The sequence below is a fragment of the Motacilla alba genome, chromosome 12, assembly GCF_015832195.1.
Source record: "Motacilla alba alba isolate MOTALB_02 chromosome 12, Motacilla_alba_V1.0_pri, whole genome shotgun sequence".
NCBI classification, from domain to species: domain Eukaryota; kingdom Metazoa; phylum Chordata; class Aves; order Passeriformes; family Motacillidae; genus Motacilla; species Motacilla alba.
The window spans coordinates 17,398,560-17,419,940 of NC_052027.1; the positions used below are offsets into that span (position 1 = coordinate 17,398,560).

Genomic DNA, 21,381 nt, shown 5'->3' on the forward strand with positions numbered 1-21,381 from the left:
CTACAATTTTCAAGTGATACTGCTCATTGCCGGAAGGTGCAATGCCATTTTCATGAAGAGGGACCTGTGTCTTTGCAGATCCCCCAGGCTGTCTTTACTTCTTCCTGAATAAAAGTCGAGGAGATAAGCAAGAGCCTCATGGACATACAGTGAAAATCCTAAATCCCCTAACTGACTGAAGGATCTCTTAAAGTGTGTCTGAACCTACACCTCACTAATGAAGACAGATTGAGAGACTTGGGGACGTTCAGCCTGGAGAAGAGAAGGCTTTGGGGACACCACACAACCCTTCCTAGTGCCTAAAGGGGCTCCCAGAGAGCTGGAGAGGGGCTTGGGACAAGCACCTGGAGTGACAGGACAAGGGGGAATGGCCTTAAGCTGAAGGAGGGCACGGTTAATGAGATTGGGAAGGAATTCTTCCCTGTGAGGGACTTGAGCAGGCCCTGGCACAGGTTCCCAGAGCAGCTGTGGCTGCCCCTGGACCCCTGGCAGTGTCCAAGGCCAGGCTGGACACTGGGGCTTGGAGCAGCCTGGGACAGTGGAAGGTGTCCCTGCCCATGGCAGGGGGTGAATGGGATAATCTTTAAGGATCTTCCATCCAGATTTTCACTCCATTTTTTGTGTGACTGCCTCCTTTCCTTTCAAACAGCTCCAGATAAATTACCTAAGTTTAATATTTCTTCTTTTGCCTTTGCAAAGCAGAGCACAGTAGGAACTGGATGCCTATTTTAAGAGACAATGTGTTCTCCCAGTATCTTTCTACCACACACCAGTTAACAATTATGGTTAACTCAATGGTTACACCATTCCATGACTATCTGTCTAAATATTCCTCAGACTGTGAATTCAAGCAAATGACAGATTTTTAATGTCAGCAGAACTCAGAAAACTCGGTGTCTCAGGTGAATTTGTCATTTTGAAGCTCAGCAGACCCATCCCACACCCCCTGGACACTGACAGCGACCTGGGGATGCAGGAAAAGGCTCTGCTGGCACGCACAGGACTTGTGGTAATGTACCCTTAATTCCCTCCCTTCTCTTCTCTGGATCACCAACTTCCCTGCAGCTTCTGCAGAACTGAGCTTCAGGATCATGTTTCAGGATGTAATTAGCCTTACAAAGAGAAAAAATGAAGGGAAAGTGCTTCAGTCGTTTTATTTTCCATGCATAAGCTACAGCTTGCGGTGAAATCATTGCTGTAAATGGACAAAGGAAAAACTTCCCATGCTAAAACTTCAACAAAAAGGCTTGCTGCTTATAGATGACAGGCTTTAAGTGCAGGAGGGGATTAGCAAAACATGAATAGAAAAAGAAATTCTAATTTTAATAAATGTTTTTATGTTAAGGCTACATCTGCCAAAGTGTATTAGATCTCATTATTTTATATAAATCTACATTAAAGTCATGCCACCTGGAAACTAAACTTCTAAATACATAAACCAGCACCGAATAAAATACACATTTTTTTGTTTCTTTTGCAAACATTCCATTTCCTTGTTCCTTATGTGACTGTAAGTACTGGAAAAGGATTTCCAGCTGTGCCTTGTCAGCCTCGGGACCGGAGGCATTGTGCTGCTCCTCATTTGCCCGAGCGAGGTTCCAGCGCTCCAAGCACCAGCACGAGCTGAGGCTCTGCACACAGAACTCAGCCCCGGCTCCCCAGGGGAAGAAGCTATTCCAGACTTAACTAAGGAATCATCTCACATGTTTCAACAATCCCTACAGTTTCTCTGTTTGTTTTAAAGATATCACTGAGATTTTGTTTCATTTGCAACGGGAGACTAAATGACAGCAAGCAGAATCTGCTGTTAGGTTAGATTACAAGGTAAAATGTTTTACATTTTAAATTACTGCTTAAAGCATGGTGTTGAATGGCTTGAACTTCATGTTAACTTTGCAAATATGTAATATTTGAAATGAAATGATGTGGGCTATTTTTAGCAATATTGAAGAGAAATGCCTTTCTAGATGAAGTGTGTAATACCCATTGAGCTGCTTTTTGTTCTGTCTGAATGTTTGCCACGCACATCCAACTTAAACGAACGGAAAGTGCAACTGGTCTGGCTGCTATGGATAAATGTAACTCATTTCTGTGCAATGCATGTAAAAAAGAGTGAGTGAAAAATCTTGGTAAAGCACTTTAACCCCTCTGTGTCATGAGAAATCATGCTGACATCTTAGAAATGTGGTTGAATTTTGACTGAATGGATGAAGATAGATGATTTAATAAATTCTGATACTCTGGTATTTCTAAAGGGTCTCTCCTTTAAAAATTAACTACTTCTGTTAACATAATAGGAAGCTGACAGGTACTGAAGATAAAGGTACAAATTACTGAACACATTACAAAGTAAAAGTAAAGGGAAATAAAGATGTTTTCACAGACTGTTCTTGATCTAAATATTTATGGGTAAAATGAAAAAAGGTACCACAATGCAGCCACGTTGACTCTGTCTGGCAGCACAAATGGTTAATGATTTCATGACACTGGCTATCTATAATTTTATTTTACTATGCAATGATGTATAATAGAAGTTGTAAATTGAATAGTCTGAATTTTCCCCAAATTAAAAGCTGGCTGGCCCTATACAAAATGCAGCCTCCTGAGAGATAATCTGAGGATCCCAGACATGGGCAGGAAAGGCCCAAAGCACCCAAGGCCTTTCACAATTTGGGCCTTAAAATGTGAGGCAGCACTTATTAACTAAGCCAAGGAAAGGAACTCAGTGGCACAGTGTTTTGCATGCAAATAACATAATTTGGTTGAAAATAGCAATATTAAGTTTTCAGTGCTGAAGAGTTAAATTGGTGTAAAAAATAGGCATATAAGCTCACATATATGAAAAGGATTAGTTTAGAAAGACTTTTTTTTGGGGGGGTTGTGGTGTGTTTTCTGTTGTTTTGTTTCTGATTTTTAAAAATTTGTATTTATAAAGTACTTTATGAAACCAACTTTCACTTTAAAATAATTTGCTTTACTATAGAATTTTACTCTAAGTTCCTAGCAAAGCATCTTTTAATTTTTAATATATTAATATCTGTACAGTTAATGTAATATAATTCACTCTACATTATTCCTGACTTTTAAGAAGAAATGAAGAATGGAAAAGTACTTCAGTCACGCCATTATGTGCTTCTGGTCACAGGAAGAAATGGTTAAATGTTAAAAAAGCCCAAGTGCAATGTAGCAGCATTGTAACTGCACAGCTCTGGTGTTATTATAGAGCATCCCAGAAAAATGGAACCATAATTAAGATGTCAGAAACTTGACAGAATGAACACACATGGCCAAGCCTTTCCTTTGCACATCCAGTTTTCCCTGAGGGCTCTCAGTGTGTTTCAGCCCAGCTTGTGGAACAGAAGTTTCCTGTGTAATTTTACAGCCACTCATTACCACTCGAGGCAGACACCAAAGGCTTTGGCTCATTTCTCCTGAGGCACTCAGAAATGAGCACTTTCTCAACAAGATCAGGTATTTTCAGTGCAGAGGGCAAGCTTCTGCATCTATCAGAGATGTTAACTAACAGTAATTGCTGTAAATAAAAAGCCATAGACTCTATACAGCATTTTGGAATAAGTGATTTCTGTGGGGCAGAAAGCAGCAAACTAAAGTTTGGATTCATTTCAAAACCTGCCATTCCAGGAGATGCTGTGAGGACTTGTGTGAGACACTTGCATCTCAAATTCCCTTCATATAGAAATAAAAATATTAACTTCTAGTCCTGCAAATTAATATCTAAATTTGCAATAACATTTTAATTTTAAAATAGTTGAACACAGAAATGACAAAATTAAAAAGAAGTAAAATGCATACTCAAGCTTATTTACTGGCAACTTCCCATTTTAAAACATGAGGGGAAAAAAAAAAAAGAGAATTGTGATGTGGAAAGCATGGAAAACATGCAAGCAATCACATGCCTTATGTTAAAGAACAGTTAGGCCACTTGTACCAAAAATGTGACCTGTTCTATAAATCAGAAAATACCAAGATGAACAAGCTTTTAAACAAAATCTAATTCAGGCAAAACCACAGTCCAAGTTCCTGAAATAATCCTGTCCAATATTTATATAATATAATTATAATAATATTAACTGCAAAGTGAAAGATGACATGCAAAGCCAGACTGATGAACATTAAGAGAAAGCATTTTTTAATTCCCTCAGAACTTCCTCAGATAAAACCCATGGCCATGCTTGAAGCCTTGTCTTGGCCAAAAAGCCCAAGAGCTCCAAGTCCTTCACTAATTCTCACTCTCTCAAGAGCACAAAATGTCTGCTGTCTCTGCTATCTCAGTTAAAATAGGCCACGGGACAGCAGCATTTCCTTTTTGAAAGAATTATGCAACACAGCTCTGACAGATCATTAATGACCCTGGATGTACAGGCTCTTACTTCCACACTGGTACAGCAATCCACTGCTGGATATCCTTCCTTGTGTGTGCTCCTGAATCCTGACTGCTCTGTTTTGGAATGCCACCTATTGGTGACAGTAAATGTAAATGTAATTTTTCTGTCGCAAGCATAAGAAGGCTCAATTATTTTTGATTTTTTTAATAAGTAAATGCAGAACACAATGCATTCCAGATCAACCATACCAGAGCCTACACTTCATAAAAACCTCCACTGGAAAAGCAGTTGTGGGATGTCACAAACAGCACAAACTTCCTGAAGGTCACCTCTGCAGAGCCAAGCAGATCCTGTTAGAGAAGAGGGTGACCACAGATGGATGGAAAAGCAACATCTCTTCATTTACAGTGAAAAAACACCATGCACAGAAATGCCAACCCAAAAGCATTTGGGGCAGCTTCATCACAAATGAATTGGGCATTTTTCTGTCACTTTGCCATTCCCACACTCAGAAGGTTCAACACTCTGGATGAAATAAAAAAAGTAAGAGACACTTCACAGAACTCTCAAGAAGTCCCTTGCTGGGAGCAGCAACAATTACTGAACAGCCAATGCCTCTGGCACTGCAAATCCAAACCACCTCTTCAAGTGCAACCCCAAACACAAACCAGCACCTGTTTGATGGTGACTGTTGAGAATCACTACAATCAAACTGGTCACTGGAGCTCTCCGAGGGCAATTTCTTTCCAAGGGGAACCTTGGTTATATTGCCCTACCTTTATGAGTTCACCTGCCTTGAAAAGTGCTGCGTGTGACTGACATGGTCCTAAAAGATCTGCAGGTCCCTGATTTCCCTCTTTTTTCCCATTCCAGGGCACTCTGGGGGACTCATAGACGATGCAGGCACCATCGCTGCTCTGTTATTTCCTGCTCCTCTGGCTGTGCAGGGATTTGTGCCCAGCTGAAGGCGGCACTGGCAGGAGGCAGAGGAGGAGGATGCCCCCCAGGGGGCTGGGGAGGAGCCCCTGGGGAGGGCACAGGAGCCCCAGGGCAGCCGGGATGGAGCCCCCGGGACACAGGATCCCGCTCATCTCCATCGATGACAGCGTCATGGGCGCGTTTGACTCTCTGGTGGGGCTGGGGCAACGCGAGAGCACCTACAATGTCTTACCAGGTGAGAACACAGCCCCTCTGCTCCTTGGGGAGCTGACTTCTCATTTCAGACAGATAAACTCATTAAAGCTTTATTTTAGATCTATTCCCACACATTCCTGCTGCCTTCTGCAGTGATTTTGTGGTTGGCATTAGGAGGCTTTTAATCAAACCCCGCTTTGCCAGGCAACAGCAATATTTCCTGTAAGTTTTCTGCATTATTTTTTGATCTTAACAAACAAGAAATTTGTTGGGGTATTTTCATAACTTCCAAACTTGTGTTCCAAGTTTGAAGGCCATTTTGAAGAATTTATTGCTCAATATATCTCCTAAGTCAATTAACATTTCACTGAGGCCTCAACAGCAGTAACAGCAGTGTTAATTAAAATATATTCAAGTTTTTATTTTTACTTTATGGGTTGCATTTTTGAAAAGCAAATTGCACATGCAAATGTTCAGGAATATTTCTTAATTTTGTAAATGACTTAATAACACTTGGTAGTGGCTGCAATAGTTATACTATAAACGAGACCCTTATGATGGAAAACTGAATTAAAAGAGAAAAAAAATCCTACTTATTCAACACAAGACCACTCTCATGCTCCATTTATATTGACAACCCAGATATATTTCATAGAACATCAGTAGCATGATTTATATAAAACTTGCCTTTTTGGTGATCCAGAGGTTTTCACTTCTGTAGTAATATGTATTTTATGGATACAGACATTTCCATTCTTCCATCAAGAGATCACACACAAAGTAAAATCTTTATATGCGGTTAAATGAATTTTATGGAGAAAAAAAACACAGCAGAATGCCCTGATTCCCATATTCTATATATAATAATAATAATCTATTTTTAAAAGCAAGAATTTAAGCCTTTCAGCGTGTCACACAACAGACATGACCACTGGGTTAAGAGGTCTCAAATGGCCAAACATAAATCAGCCAAAATTTCTCCACAATTACTGTTTGTTGTGAGTCCTTACTTCAGAAAGGCTGAACCATTTCAAATCAAATATTTGAAAGTATGGGGTTTGAATAGGAAAAAAAACTAGCAAAACTCTGGCCAAAAATAAAATTGAGTGGGTATTACAACATTATGCATATTACTAATGTCAAACATCTAATTTAAAAATATTTTAAAAATTAAACAGAGGAAAATACCATGTAAGTAGCATACACTTCATGTAAGATATTCCAGAGTTTCTGTCAGGACCATCAGTCATGCTGAAATAATGCACAGCTCTTCCCCCTCCCCGCCCCGCTTGTTTCTTTCTATCTGGACTTGCATCCAAAAGCTGAGCTAAAACCACTGAACTCATTTTATTTGGAACTCTATGCTGAATTTACACCATATTTCCAAAGGTTAAAAGTCCTATGCTCATCTGCCAAAGACTGGAACCACAAGGTATTTTTTAGTCTAGCTTTTAAAGTTCAAAATTTTTTCAAGTTAATGTCAGATTTGGAAAAAACAGCCTATTAAATAATAGAACACCATTATTAATCATGCTTCAGAATAGATGAAAATGCAATCCAAACATTAATTTCCATTCTCTTAGCTACTTGTTTTGCTCTTAGTAGACTAAAAAAAAAAAACTAAACCCACCCAAATTTACAGATATATGCAGGATGAAAATAAACAGCTAAATGGAGGTTTAACAGTAACCAGACATATCTAATTCCTCCAGATTAGAACCATGTGAACATTTAAATGAAATCAAACAGTTGGCCACAGCATGAGGTAATTTGCCGTTGTCCATTAGGTAGAGCAGAGTAGGATGTTCACTGCTGCACCATCTCTGATCCCTCTCACCCCCACTTCTCCCTGCTCACACCACCAAGCTGAAGTGACTCAGTGGTCAGGAAATGCGAGGAGCATCTCAGTACAGCCTTTTTGTGTCTCACAGGGGTTCTGGGAATCCCAACAGTGCCAGACAGCAGCTCTGCAATGCACCCAAAGGGTAAAACCTTTGTCTTTGAGCACACACTTCTGCCTTTTATGCAACTCTAATGTACCCAGGAAAAAAAGGATCATTTGTTAAAGAAGCCTGCAGAGGCCAAGCCTGATAACTCAGATCTTTATGCTTATTCAGACAAGATTTGCTCTGACTTCTGATATACTCTGGTAGCTAAAACAAAAGAAAGAATTTTAGGAAGCACAGAAAAATTTCCTTCTCAGGCCAGATTATGCTCTTCTGGAACAGTTATTGTTTTATTGTTTAACATGAGAAAGTGCAGGATTCTTTTTGTGTTTCTTTTGGAGGTTATTTAAAAGAAGTATTGTGGTGTACTGGCAAGCACATAAACCCCAAAGTCAGGATCCAGCAAACAGCTGGATTGCAGATACCTGGGTGGAATGACAAGGGACTCAAAGCCAGCTAACACTTGGCTTGGGCTAATTCCTCTCCTCCTTCAGCTGACATGGTTGGAGTTGCTTAGAGCACAACTTAATGCAGCTGAAATGAGGCAGAGATGTCCCAGACCTTTGAATAAACAAGATGCAACTACTCAAAACTTTAATTTCTTGCCTGTTCCATCCTAAGAGCAATTTAAACCAAAGCATTTTTAAAATATATGGAATATAGAGGATCAACCAAACTGGATGATTCTGATAATTAATTTTATTGTAGAAAACAGATTGATATCCAGTGGACTTTGAATAGAAGGACAAAGGAAAAACCTTTGTTATGAAGTAGGACTACCTTGAAAGACTTTGTAAAATGCCACATTTTGAGACAAATATTAATCCCAGAGACTTTTCACACCAAATATTTACAACAGTCTTACAAGACTATCCTGATTACTCTTATTATAACTAAACACCCAGGCATGGAGCAGGGCAGAGTGTGGGAAAACAAACCCTGCAAAGAACCCCTCCAAAGACAATTTGTGCACCAAAAGTGAAAGTCTCTTGGCATGCAGATTCAGGTGAGAAAAGATTTTTCCACCATATTAATTTTCATTTGAAAGAGGAAGTCAAACTGAATAGGAAAAGAGGAAAATTCTTCTTCTTTATATACAGGGAAGTACAAAGTTAACTTGGAAACGGGTTTTCAACTCAAAACAACACTTCAGCAATGCGTTCTTAGGACGGTTAGAAAGAGGAAAAGGAAGGCGTGAGGGAGTTCAGCTTCTCAACAAGATTTAGAGGTACACACACAAATAGGAATATTTGCATGGGATGAAGAATCTCAGCCTTGGTTTTCCTTTTCTCAAAAGACCAAACATGAAAAAGCAATGTCCTAAAGTGCACTATATACCCTGGAGTCTGGGTGAGAACTGCCCAGGGAAGATTCTGCTGAGGTGAACTCCCCCACTGGAAGGAAAGGAAGACTGGGATTAGTTTTCTTCCTAAGTCTCTGTGCTCTCCAGATCACTTGCCTGCTGAATATCTGACTAGAGCTTACAAAATTACATTTCTTTCTGAAAATTTCAACTGCTACCCTGGGGAGATCTCAATCTTTTGTAGATACATGTCCAGAAATTTGGGAGACAGAGTATTTCATAGCACAAGTTGTTCTAGACTACCACTTTTCTAGCAAAGAGGGTTTTGTTTGTTTGTTTTGTTTTTCCCCAGATAAAGCAAGTTACAGGGAAGTGGAGATTTTTGCCATCTCATCAGTCATCCCAGAATGGGCTTTACTTCCACCAGGCCTCTGAACTGTCACTATAAACTGACTATTGTTACCCTCTGTGTTCTGCAGGGCCTTAATAAAATTTTCTCATTTAATGTGCAAGAGATTAGAAAAGATCTGTAGTGCACAAGAGAGGACTAGAAGAAGGTCTGGAAAAAATATTCAAGCTTTCCATAACTGGAGATTACTAATAAGCTGAAGAAAATACAGCTATGAAAAGTAAGGAATAATGATAAGATCCTTTGAATAGGGTGTATTTTACATATTTTCAGAATGAGAACAAAATAGTAGTGCTTCTTTCCAGTTTTAAATGAACACTGTTGGTTTACTTTAAGCTGTTTAAGTCCCATTTCCCATTTTCTGTTCCTAGGGAAGAAGGGGCAGTGCACAGCTAACGGGATGATCATGTTCGACAAAGCCGTGTGGTCTCCCCAGCCCTGCGTCACCTGCCTGTGCTCCCAGGGACAGGTGATCTGTGACACAGCCATGTGTCACCCGCTGAAATGTCCCCAGACTGTCATTCCCGCAGGAGAGTGCTGCCCAGTGTGTTCTGAGACTGGTATGGGACCCTACAGAATTATAAAACCGTACATAAACACTGCATTTAATGATCCCAAGAGTCGCAAGGTACACATTATCCTGAATTCCATGATAAAAGCAGCTCTTCAGAGTTTCTACTCAAGTTGACCTTGGTTTCTCTGAGTACTCTGTTAGATTATTTTGATGCAGCATTTAAAGAAAAGATGATGCTAAGTATGCAATAGTAAAGATAATTGTATTTATTTTTTTACCTCCCCCCTACCTTTATAGAACTTTGTAAATGTACAAAGAAATAACATCTATTTATATTTCCTATCCCACCTCCATTTACAAAGGATCAATGAATAACTACCGGCCATTATTGATGTATTAGACATACAGAGTGGTAAATCTTTGTTAGGAGTGCAAAAACATGCAGCAATTTGATGTAAATCAAGAGAAGACAGTCAATTCACAAGAGAAGCCCCAGAACTACGATCTTGGTATTTCACAATAATTTAAATAAAACTGGTACCTTTAAAAAGAAAAGGAATGGAGGAGGTAAACATGAGATGTGATTTCCTTCCTTTCCTTCCCACATTCCCAGTATTTTTTTATCTGCTAAGTACTGAATTCAATCTTCTCCTACTGTAAGAACTATTTATTCTCATGTGTATATGCATGTGACACTCTGAGATGAGACATCATAGGAATTCATTGTAGAACTGTAAAAGTCAAGTTGACTGAGGCATTTGAACTCCTTTTATTAGAATTGTCCTATTATGGAAGTAAAAACTGCATTTTGGTAATGGAGTTAATGCATTTCCCTGGTGAGATCCCCACCTGCAGCCAACTCCTCCCCTGACAATCCCTTTTGGAGCAGAACAAGTTTTGACCTTTGTGAATTTTTTCCAAATTAGCTCCCACTTCCAGACACATTATTTTTCCTCTTTAGACACCTCCATCAACACAAAAACCATAATTAATAGTAAGTCAAAAAGTAAGATAATGAAAGCTATATTTATTTTTCCACCTTTTTGCCTGGAGTTCTCAGGAATTGTAGCTGTGTACAAACTCTTCTGTATAGTTGCCTCCATAATTTCTCAGTCAAGTGTCTCTTTTCTCAAGCAGCAATTTAAGACCACATTTTTATTCTTTGAATTGTATTCTAAGAGGAATAATCTATAGTCATAAATTTCTACTGTATGTGGCAAACAATGCTTACTAACACTTTAGTTTCCTCAGACTCTTTTGTGTTGTTGTGTTGTTTTTCCCTCATTAGTCTCCTCGCTGGACTCCAGTATAATTTCACTGGATGACATCAGTGAGTTGTCTGGTGACTCCCCAGACCCCAAGGACCTCGACAGCACCAGTGCTCTGCCATCGGCACGAACTCACATGGAGAAGGATGAGCTGCTTCCAACAGAAGTGATAGAGGTTAGAGACAAGGAGGGTCACAAAAAAGGGCAGAAGAAAAGAAAAAGGAAAGGCAAAAAGAATCGCCAGAGGAACAAAGGGCGTCACAGAGAGAAGCTGCCTGTCCCCAGAACAGGAGCTGCAGGAGATGTGCAGTATGAAAGTGATGAAGATGATGGTGCTTTCAGAATTCCATCTCATTTCCCAATTCCTGTTCCACCCATAGAAGCTCCTCCTTTGCCATCTGGATGTTCCACCTCGGACACCACAGTAAGCTGCATTAATGCCAAACTTACACAAATACCTCCCATCTCAGATCCAGACTTAACGAGTTTAGACCTTACAGGTAATTAATGGATCTACTTTGCATGACTTTTCCAACATCATCCACCCTCAAATGCAGTCAACAGCACTGTTAATGCTTTGTCATTCCTTAATAAAGAAAAGTTTTAGAATTAATTTTACAGCTAAAATTTAAAACAAGAAATGAAAAACATTAATTTGCATGCCAGTGTTTAAATACTAAGATGAATACATCTACTCAAAATTACTGTCCATAACGCTATTTTTGTGATATATTTTCTAGATGCAATATTACACACCTCAGGTGCAGACTGTATTTCATAACTGAAACTTTTTTCTTGCCTTCTGTGCCAGGAAATAGCATCACTACTATCTCAGATGAAGCATTCAATGGGATACCTAATTTGGAATGGATTGATCTGAGTAAAAATAACATTACCTCTCCTGGCATAGGTCCCAAAGCATTCAAAGTAAGAAAACCTGACTCCTCTGCTACCCTCTCAGTAACTGCTGCTTAAAATAATGTTTTTTGCTTTTCAGTTTATGGATCTAAACCACTTTGCACCTTGTATAAGTAAGCATTGTATAATTCAATAGCTACTTTGAGAAATCTCTCACCATCATCAAGAATTAAGATACGATAATTTTTCATACTAATCTTTTAAGCTGGCTTAAGCATAATAACCCTCAGTTACTGAAAGCTGCTGTCCTTCTGCCTGAGTAAATTTGCTGACCTACAGAAAATCATCAGTTTGCTCACAGATCAAGAGGATAAGCATGTAATTTCTAAATGCCATGTACTTTGAAGTCCTAAATACTGCCCAGTGTGGTGAGGCAATTCTTTCACAATTCACAGAGAGCAGCAGGAATGCAAACAATGATCCTGGGGAACTGCAGCAGGGCTGTGGGGAAGCTCTTTGAGTTACACGTGACATTAACTGGCACTTTTGTTAATATTTACCAGCAAGTAATCTATTAATTAGACTGGCAGGAAAAAAATAATAGTTTTTAATTCAAAACACTGGATACTAGTGCACTGGTGCTGAAAAATCTTACAGAATGTGTGCTTAAGAAAATCTTAATTCGATATTTATCTGCATATATTGCATCTTGATAATATAAATGCTCTTCATCCCTATGATAAGACCCTGAAAAAGCTGAAACGTTTGTATTTGGATGGAAATATGCTGGTACTTATTCCCTCTGAATTGCCATCAACTTTGGAAGAAATAAAAATAAATGACAACCAACTTCATGCCATTGATGAAGACGGCTTAAAAGGTATTTTAAAAAGTGCATATCAATCATATGAAAAGTCAAAAATAAATTTGAAAAGCTGAATGTTGAACCTGCTTTGACATAGAAAAATAATTGCTAGCTTTAAAGTACCATGTCTTTAAAAGGCAGCACAAGCTGAAAGACTTGCATGACAAAGTATTTTAAAATTCTATTTTCCCTTATGCAACTGCTCCTCTCCCAAAGCAGTTTATATTTAAGGTCACTAAGTGGAGATGAATTTGAAGCATGTTGAGGACACCTACTATCCCCCCTTTAACCTGATGGCTTTATGTGTGGTGAGACCATTTTAGTTATTTTTAAATTGCATGGAAGTGAACAGAATTTGATGTCCAGGAAAAATAAAGGAGAGTATCATTGAAGTCAACCATGATCATTTGAAGCCAGTTTGAACACAGGCTGATAGAAAAAAGAGAAAGAAAAAAGAAATGGTACCATCCATGTCAGAATTTGATGGACTTTTTTGCATCCTTTCCTCTCCTGCCAAAAGGGTCCCATCTAAACTGGATCAGCTGCTGCCCTTTCCATTTGGACTGGGAGAGGAAGATGTAAATAAAGCTGTGGTCAATCTCTAAAGCTCCACAAACTTATGAACAAGTTCATAATTATGAGATAATAAAATAATTCTTATTTTTCATTGCTGTGAACTGATCTGGATAATGTTTAAGACTGTTAAATTATGAACATGTATTTTAACAAGATATGAGATGGCATTAATTAATTGAAATTAAACTTTTTCTCCTTAGATTTAAAGAACTTGGTCACTCTGGAATTAGAAGGAAATAAACTTAGTGAAGCAAATGTCAGTCCTTTGGCCTTTGATCCTTTGAAAAGTCTTTCTTATTTGCGACTGGGAAGAAATAAATTTAGAATTATACCACAAGGTCTTCCTGCCACTCTTGAGGTAAAAAACCCAAAACAACCCAAATAAATACTGACAACAACAACCCCCCCAACAAACACCCAAAGAGATGCAATTCCTTCAGTTTGCCCTTTCAAAGCAATATGTATTCTCACAAATGAGAAAACAAAACTATTGCTTTGAAAAATTGTGTTTCTGAAGGTCCCACTCCAGCTACAAACTGACTCTGGTTCAAACTCAGAATTAACAGACAGACCAGGGAATACAGGGGACTGGTAATTGCTGCACTTGGAATTTGCAATGGGAAAACTCAGCCTATCTGAACTCACAAATTTTCTTCCCAAATGCACTTACAGGAGTTATATCTTGAACATAATCAAATTGAAGAAGTGTCAGAAATTTGCTTTAACCATACCAGAAACATCAACATCATTGGGCTAAAGCATAACAAATTAGAAGAGCACAGGATAGCACCTTTGGCTTGGATAAACCAAGAGTAAGTACCAGACATTTAAAATACATTTATTTCATTTTTCTCTGTTTTTAATGAGTCAAATAATCAAATAAATATTTGCACTTCATTACTTTAGAATTGTAATTATGCTTTGATTTGTTTTCCTTTGCTAATTTTTCTAAATTTCCTTTGCCTAATTGTTTAATCTGGAAGATACTCAGTCAGCTGTCAAATAGAAAGATCTTCTACCTCAAATCTGTACCATATTAACATAAAAGTCAATATTTTTTTCTGACCACCCATTCAAAGATGAACATTAATTATAAATAATACTATATACAATTATATGGTAATTTAGTATTGATACTTAATTATCTCACGGGTAATTTAAAAATAATTTAATACTATCCTAGCCTTATTTCCCACTGGATTAAAAATGATAAAAGTCAATAAGATGAAGGGAAGATTGTGCAGCTGCATTGTCTAAGAGCAGAATATAAGCAGAGTGAGCAATGAGAATGTAAGTAGTAAAAGATGATAGTGCTTTTGATTTTCCTGCTAAATGATGTGCCAAGCTGAGCAGGGTACCTGGCCTTCACTGGCAGCTGCAGCCCTACCCCTTGATTCCTGAACTTGTGTAGTAAGCTGCAGACAACCACGCTGTTACTACTGACAGCATCTCTCATGCCTGGAAGTGAAGCACAGGGGACTGATTCATTCACACAATTCCATTTCAAATGGGCTTAAAACAACAAACAAAGCTTAAAACTCCCTGTTAATGGGATAATGACTGAAATCCCAAGGTTATTCCAGTTCTTCAGTGTAACTCATTATTACAGCAATCCCAAATTAGTCCCTTGGGAGTCCCCTGTTCTGCCCCACCCCAGCCCCCCCATCCTCATTACTGAAGATCTCTTCCCATCAACAAAATCATTGTGCTTGATTAGTAATTCATGACTTAATTATTTCTATTCCTAGAGTAATTATGCATGACCATGTTCCATAAAACGCATTCTGTCCCATTATCAGGACCAAGTTTCCCTTGGAAATTTCATTCCCTGGTAATGCCATGAAGCAGATCCTTGTACAGAGCACAGCACTGCCAGGGCAGGAGCTCACAGGGGTTTCAGCCTTTTTTTCTTTTCTCCTTTAATGCAGGAACTTGGAGTCAATTGATCTCTCTTATAATAAGTTGTATCATGTTCCCTCCTACCTGCCAAAATCTTTACTCCATCTGGTACTTATAGGAAATCAGATTGAAAGAATTCCAGGCTATGTGTTTGGCCACATGAGGCCTGGGCTGGAGTATCTCTACCTGTCCTTTAACAAACTCACTGACGATGGCATTGACCCAGTGTCATTTTTTGGAGCTTACCATTCTCTGAGGGAGCTCTTTTTGGATCACAATGAATTGAAGGCTGTACCCTTTGGGATTGATGAAATGAGAAAACTACGTTTTCTAAGACTGAACAATAATAAAATAAGGTAATTTCCAAGCTCTTTTTTACATTAATGACATTAAAATAAATTAGACATGCTTTGCTTTAGGAATTTGTTATTTTTAAGTAAACATTTGTTAAAAAAATCTGAAGGAGGAGCTGAATCCTGAGTTTTCTTCTGCAGTATTTCTTAATATGATAGAAATGAGTTACTGAAGTTAAGTTCACAGTTACTGAAAATGCTCATCACCAGCAATCACCAGCTTTTCTGCTCCTGGAGCAGAGCCCAAAGTGATAACAAAATAATGGGAGGAGTCAGCAGCTGGAGTCACCTGGTGAGCAGGTTCCACCAGCCCCAGCTGCGGAGCCATGTGCACAATCCAGGCCCTCTGTGCTGCTTTGTAAAGAAAAGGAATGACAAAGAGAGAATTCCCACGTGTCAGACAAAGTTTTCATTCAGCAACACATGGCAATACTTTCCCCAGGAAAACTCAGTATATGATATCAATGAGAAAACAATGCAAGGAGAGAATGTTCAAAAGAATGGCTTTTGAAAGTCCTCAGTAAATATGTAATTGAGAAAATTTAATGTACTGATGAAGTTAACATGTTCAAATATCTAAATAGACAGCAACTCTAAAATACATGATGAAGTTAAGAGTTATCTGCAATGTCAGAACATGATTGCTCCCATGTGTCACAGGACGGTGCCCCCAGAACGCATCTGCAGGACTCGGAGCCACCACGAGGACGAGGATGACCACAGTGAGGAGGAGCATGAAGATTCCCACTTGGAACACGTTCACCTTGAAAACAACTACATCAACACAAGGCAGCTCTCCCCACATTCATTTTCATGCATAAGATCTTATTGCAGTGTTGTTCTTAAACCACAGAAGACCAAATAAACCCCCCAGTTCTGCATTGCAACCCCCCCCATCTCTAGAAATGCAGTTTTATTTATTCTCTCTACTCCACTGGTCTGCTTATTTCTGATGTAAACCCTTCCTACCATAAATATGATACTGTAGTAAGGTACTGAAGTAAGGTACCAGTGTGTTTCTTCATACTGTTTCATTATAAAACCATTAAATGCAAAAATTGAAGCTTAAGATTATGACATCTATTTTTATTTCTATTAACACTATTCTGCTTAAGTGCATCAGGTCAAACTGTGCCCCCAGGAACACCCTCTATAAGATCAGATTTTAGGATTTAAGAATATAACTAAACCCTCAGCTTGGTCCTATCTTATTTGATTAACTGAATTTAAAATATTTTAAGTGGTACCTTGTAAAAATTGTACATAAAAGATAAAAATCCTTGAGCTACGAACATTCTAGCAATGCAGGAATCAAATTTCTAAAACACACACAGGACTGGATTTTCTACCAAACATTTGAAGTGTAAAACTCTCTTCCAAGTGAAATTTTAAGAAAAAAACTTAAATTATTTGTTGTAGATTACCCTAAAAACTTCCTGTATTCACACAGATTCTGATGAACTGGACAAATGAACAATTAATTTCTATCTGGATGCCTTTTTTTTTTTTTTAAACAAAGTATATTTTAATTTTTAAAAGTTATTTTTAAAGTCACAGTAATAGGTTCCGCTCATTTGTACCATAGTTAGTTTGTTAGATTTTTATACTGTACAGGATGTGTAGTCTTATAATAAATTTAAGCAAAACACCACATATTGTGCAAGTATTTTCATTCAAGCAGAATTCTTATCTTATCAAACATTCAGACTCCTAAAACCCAAAAGAAATTCTCCACTGGGTTTGCATGGGATAACACCACCAAAATACAGATGAATCAAGATTTATTGTGACCATTAACATATTTTTTTCTCCAAGGTGTGCTTTTTCACTATTAAGATACCATAGAAGTGAATTTCATGAAAGTGATTTGACTAAGATTATTCCTGTGGGGTTTAGTACAATGAGTATCAAGCTTGCCTGACATCACACTCTGGAAGTTGTTGCTACGAGAAGCCCTCAGCAGTGGAATGTGACCTAAAGTGAAGTTACAATGCCAAAGCAAAGCCCCAGTAGTAAGACAGATAATGAAAGAAAAATGTTCTCATAATGGAGCACAACAGTAGGAGAGGCAGGAGACCAAGCAGGAGACAGAAGCCAAGGGATGAAGGACACAACAAACGGGTGGGTGCTTGCTCACTTCAGAAAGACACAGCAATTAAAGTTGCACAACATTTCTGTATGTCAGATGGAAGCAGCTCAAATCCGCTCTTCAAAATTACCAATTATATTGGAAGTGGAATGGGCTTTACTATAAAACTCTCATCACTTCTAAACAGTGAGTTGAAAGAATTTTATAAACCAAGTAATGGATTGTCACCATTTTACAGCTTGTGACGCTAGGGCACAGTGACCTGAGAATCCTTGGTCAAGAAAAGCATGGGAACAAGTTCGGAATCTTTGGCCACCAGTATGATAAAAATATGCAAGGACAGCTCAACATAAAACCACTGTAGTTAGTTTATTCTCTAAAATATATTCAAGTAAATAATTAATTTTTGCAGGCTTACATTGGAAATTAATATACTTTGAGAAGGCCATTGGATTGAGAGTGGAATAATAGTTTTACTAAGTGTTATCAGATTCAGAAGTCTTATGAAATAGTTTATATATATATATAAATACTGGGAGAGCCTTCATGGCAAGTCCCTGATGAGAATTGCTGTGAGGGAGATGCTGCTAAGGCAATCCAGTAACATTTCTGCTAGGTAATGGGATGTGGGAGATGCACAGCAGCATTCTCATTTCTCCTCTTCTCCACACACAGATACAGCTGACTTCTATGCACAGATAAATTCAAGAGTGAACCAGCTGCAACTTTCTAAGACTGCAGAGATGTCCCATCAGAATCTTTAAAACATTTCAGAGAGGAAACTGCTCAGAGTACAGCAAAACCCTGAATATGACATTTTGAGTAACCCAGCCAGAGATAAATGCAAGGTAAACAGATCTGAATACAAGGTGTGAATGTTGAAACTACAAGAGGGAAGGATATTTTAGTCAGTAAGAGACCAGAATAGGAGAGGTTAGGATTCAATAGCCATAGCAATTCCAGAACCACAATGCTTTGTTGCATAAGAGGATTTTTGGGGGTTTAGAATCTCTGTAAGATTTCTAAGTTCTGACTTGCATTATTGGCTTAAGTATCCCACATCAGAATTTTGACAAGACTTGCTAAATCTCATTATAAATTGAAACGGAGCAGAAGACATCCTGTGCTTATCACCAAATTAAAACAAAAGGTATAGGAGATGCTGTTTTTACTGAGTAAATGATGATGGAACTTGGAGGGTCTGCCTGAGCCAGGGACAGGCACTTCTGGTATGACAAAAACTGTGGAGGTCTCAAAAAAAATAAGGTTGTTTCCATGGAAGCTTGGGTAGCTTTCTGAATTTGAAGAAACAATTAGAGGCAATGTTTTCCCTAAGCAAGGTAGAAGAGCTTTCTTAGGAAAAAAACTCAACAAAAACCACACAAAAGCCTCAGAAAAAAAAAAGGCATCAAATGCCTCCCAAAATGAGATTTTCATTATTAATGCCCATGTGTTGAGGCTATTAGAATCTCTGAGACCCCAAAAATGTTGAGTTCACGCTATCTACCCTTCTCCACTTTCTATTTCAATTTGATAGAGATCCCTCCACGACAAAGCTACAAATCACTCAACTTCGCCCCAAAAAGGAGTTGCTGTGTGACCACTTGCTTTCTATTGGCCTGTGACAAAGTGAATTTCACTCAGTTAATTCACTCTTACAGTAACACTACAGAGAGTGGTTGATGCAATTTCTGAATTTCAATTCTGAAATATTCATCATGCTTGCACTTACTGCAAAACCCCTTAGAACACTAAAAGAAAATAACTATCAGAACTAGGAAACAGAATGTTAACATTTTTCTACCAAAAATTTGTGCTTTTTCTGAAAGAAATCGATAAACTTTAAAGCTCTTTCAAGACACAGCTTTATAAACAGTTACATCACAGCAAGAAAATAAACAGTTTATAATTTGTGTCATGTGGTAATAGCAGTGTTAACTGCTGGAAACTCCTGAGAAAACATTTTCCCATTTAAGTACTATGTTTATATTCCAGTGTATACAATTTTTAGACAAGCCTACAGACAGAAAAATAGTAAAATTAGGAGTAAATACTACCAAAATAATTTGACACAATATCCCTGACAATTTTCTGCATGAAGCAGTTTGCAGAGAACAAGTCTGCTAACTGTGGGTTTGCAGACCAATACAATTTCTGGTGTTCTGGAAGGCTCCTCAGGAAGCTTCAAAATCTCTCCTCAGTTGGAAGTGGAACTCTAGGGACCTCAACCAACCAACCAATGTCAAAACAACAAAGAACTTGAGGTACCAACATCTGATACAACTTCTACACCACCTCTCCTCGCTGAAGTCAGGGATCAGGTTTTGGAAGACCAAGCTTCAGGTCAAATCAGTGCTCTAAGGGGTAAGAACCACACCATGGCCACCTTGTAGAACATGCCAGCCACAGAGGTGAAGCCAACCCTTTGGAAATAGTGAATGTTTTTAAAGAGATTTCCTTTAAAGCTGGTTTTGGCTGCAGGAAGCATTTAAAGGCTTGGTGAACTGTGTAACCAACCCTCATTTGGAAGAAGCCCTGCATAACAGTCTCACTGTCTTCTTGTAAAATGAAAAAGGTACAAACATCCATGCAAAAAGATTTATAATAATATGTTGGACTTGCTCAGCAGACACACATTTCTGTTTCCTAATGAACAAAAGAGATCCCTGCTTTTACTGCATCTTTAGTAACATGACCCCTCTCTTACAGTTAGTTACCATTGAATCCCAAACTCTATTTCAAGGCTTTAATTTTACTTCTCTTGGCACACTGAAGACCATTTTAAATGGGGAAAAAACAGCAGACATGTGAAATAAGAGCTCTGATTTAAAGATGTCAACAACTGCTGTTCAGTCTCAAGGCCCCAAAGTATTGTGGAAAAATGTTGGAACACTTTTTCCATTTAAAAGTAGCGAAGACGTCACTTAAAAACCTCTAAAATGTATTAAACAGATCTCCTTTTCCACATTAAGAAACAATCATATGATCAAAATGAATCTAGCTTTTTATTTTCCCAATAGATTAACATCCTACTCCTAAGTTTTATACCAATTCAGGTACCAAGAAGCTATGTTCAAATGCCTGCAAGTATAATTTGAACAATTTTGTTACAACTGCCTATAATGAAATTCGGTGGAAATATAGTGTTTAATGTTCCCAATAACCAGGTTATGAAATCTCATTACAGATGCAATGTTCCTTGCTAACAGTCACCCTGTTCTACATTAAAATTCCATCAGGAGAGACCCATAAAGACACAGCACTGTTCTTTTATTTTCAATTTAAGAAGTGAAGAGAGAACATCAAGCAGAATTCTTCATAAAAATCTTCCATTCTACATGATGCAAGAGTTACTGGGTCAGTACATTACCTTTAAGAACACATTCTGCACCATTGTGTGTCTCTGAAAGAATTTACAGACTTGAGTACTGCACAGAACATTTTGACCACCCTAGAAACCAATTAACTATAAGGTATCATCCCTTTTATGATCCTGAAATATTCCAATTAGTAAAGCAAAAGTAAACCAACAGATTCGTTACCTCTGTGGCATCAACTTTTTCACAAGTAAATGTGCTTCTCTCAACTGGACAATGTTTGATCAGTCGTAAAAGGATCCCAGAATATTCTGAGTTGGAAGGGATCCACAGGGATCATTGATCTAACCCCTGCACAGACACCCCAACAATCCCACCCTGTGCCTAGGATTGTTGTTCAAACATTCCTGGAGCTCTGGCAGCCTTGGGGCAGTGACCTTTCCCTGGGGAGCCTGGGCAGTGCCCAGCACCAACCTTCCTGATACCAACCTAAACCTCCCCTGA

At 38.4% G+C, this 21,381-nt stretch overlaps 2 protein-coding genes across 4 annotated transcripts in view; one reads left to right on the forward strand and one right to left on the reverse strand.

Moving 5' to 3' along the window:
• Nucleotides 1–21,381, reverse strand: part of LOC119705869 (centromere protein P) — a 112,484-nt gene that overhangs the window by 15,746 nt on the left and 75,357 nt on the right. The window lies entirely within an intron of this gene.
• Nucleotides 1,553–17,116, forward strand: ECM2 (extracellular matrix protein 2). 2 transcript variants are annotated; one of them, XM_038148677.1, is made up of 10 exons: nucleotides 1,554–1,824; nucleotides 5,220–5,520; nucleotides 9,510–9,698; nucleotides 10,941–11,420; nucleotides 11,732–11,847; nucleotides 12,523–12,658; nucleotides 13,420–13,577; nucleotides 13,892–14,031; nucleotides 15,148–15,474; nucleotides 16,132–17,116. In XM_038148677.1, the coding sequence occupies exons 2-10, from the start codon at nucleotides 5,244–5,246 to the stop codon at nucleotides 16,334–16,336; spliced, it is 2,028 nt and encodes a 675-aa protein (XP_038004605.1). In that variant the 5' UTR covers nucleotides 1,554–1,824; nucleotides 5,220–5,243; the 3' UTR covers nucleotides 16,337–17,116. The 2 variants fall into 2 exon arrangements, with proteins under 2 accessions (XP_038004606.1, XP_038004605.1); XM_038148678.1 differs by lacking the exon at nucleotides 15,148–15,474 and having other exon boundaries at nucleotides 1,553–1,824.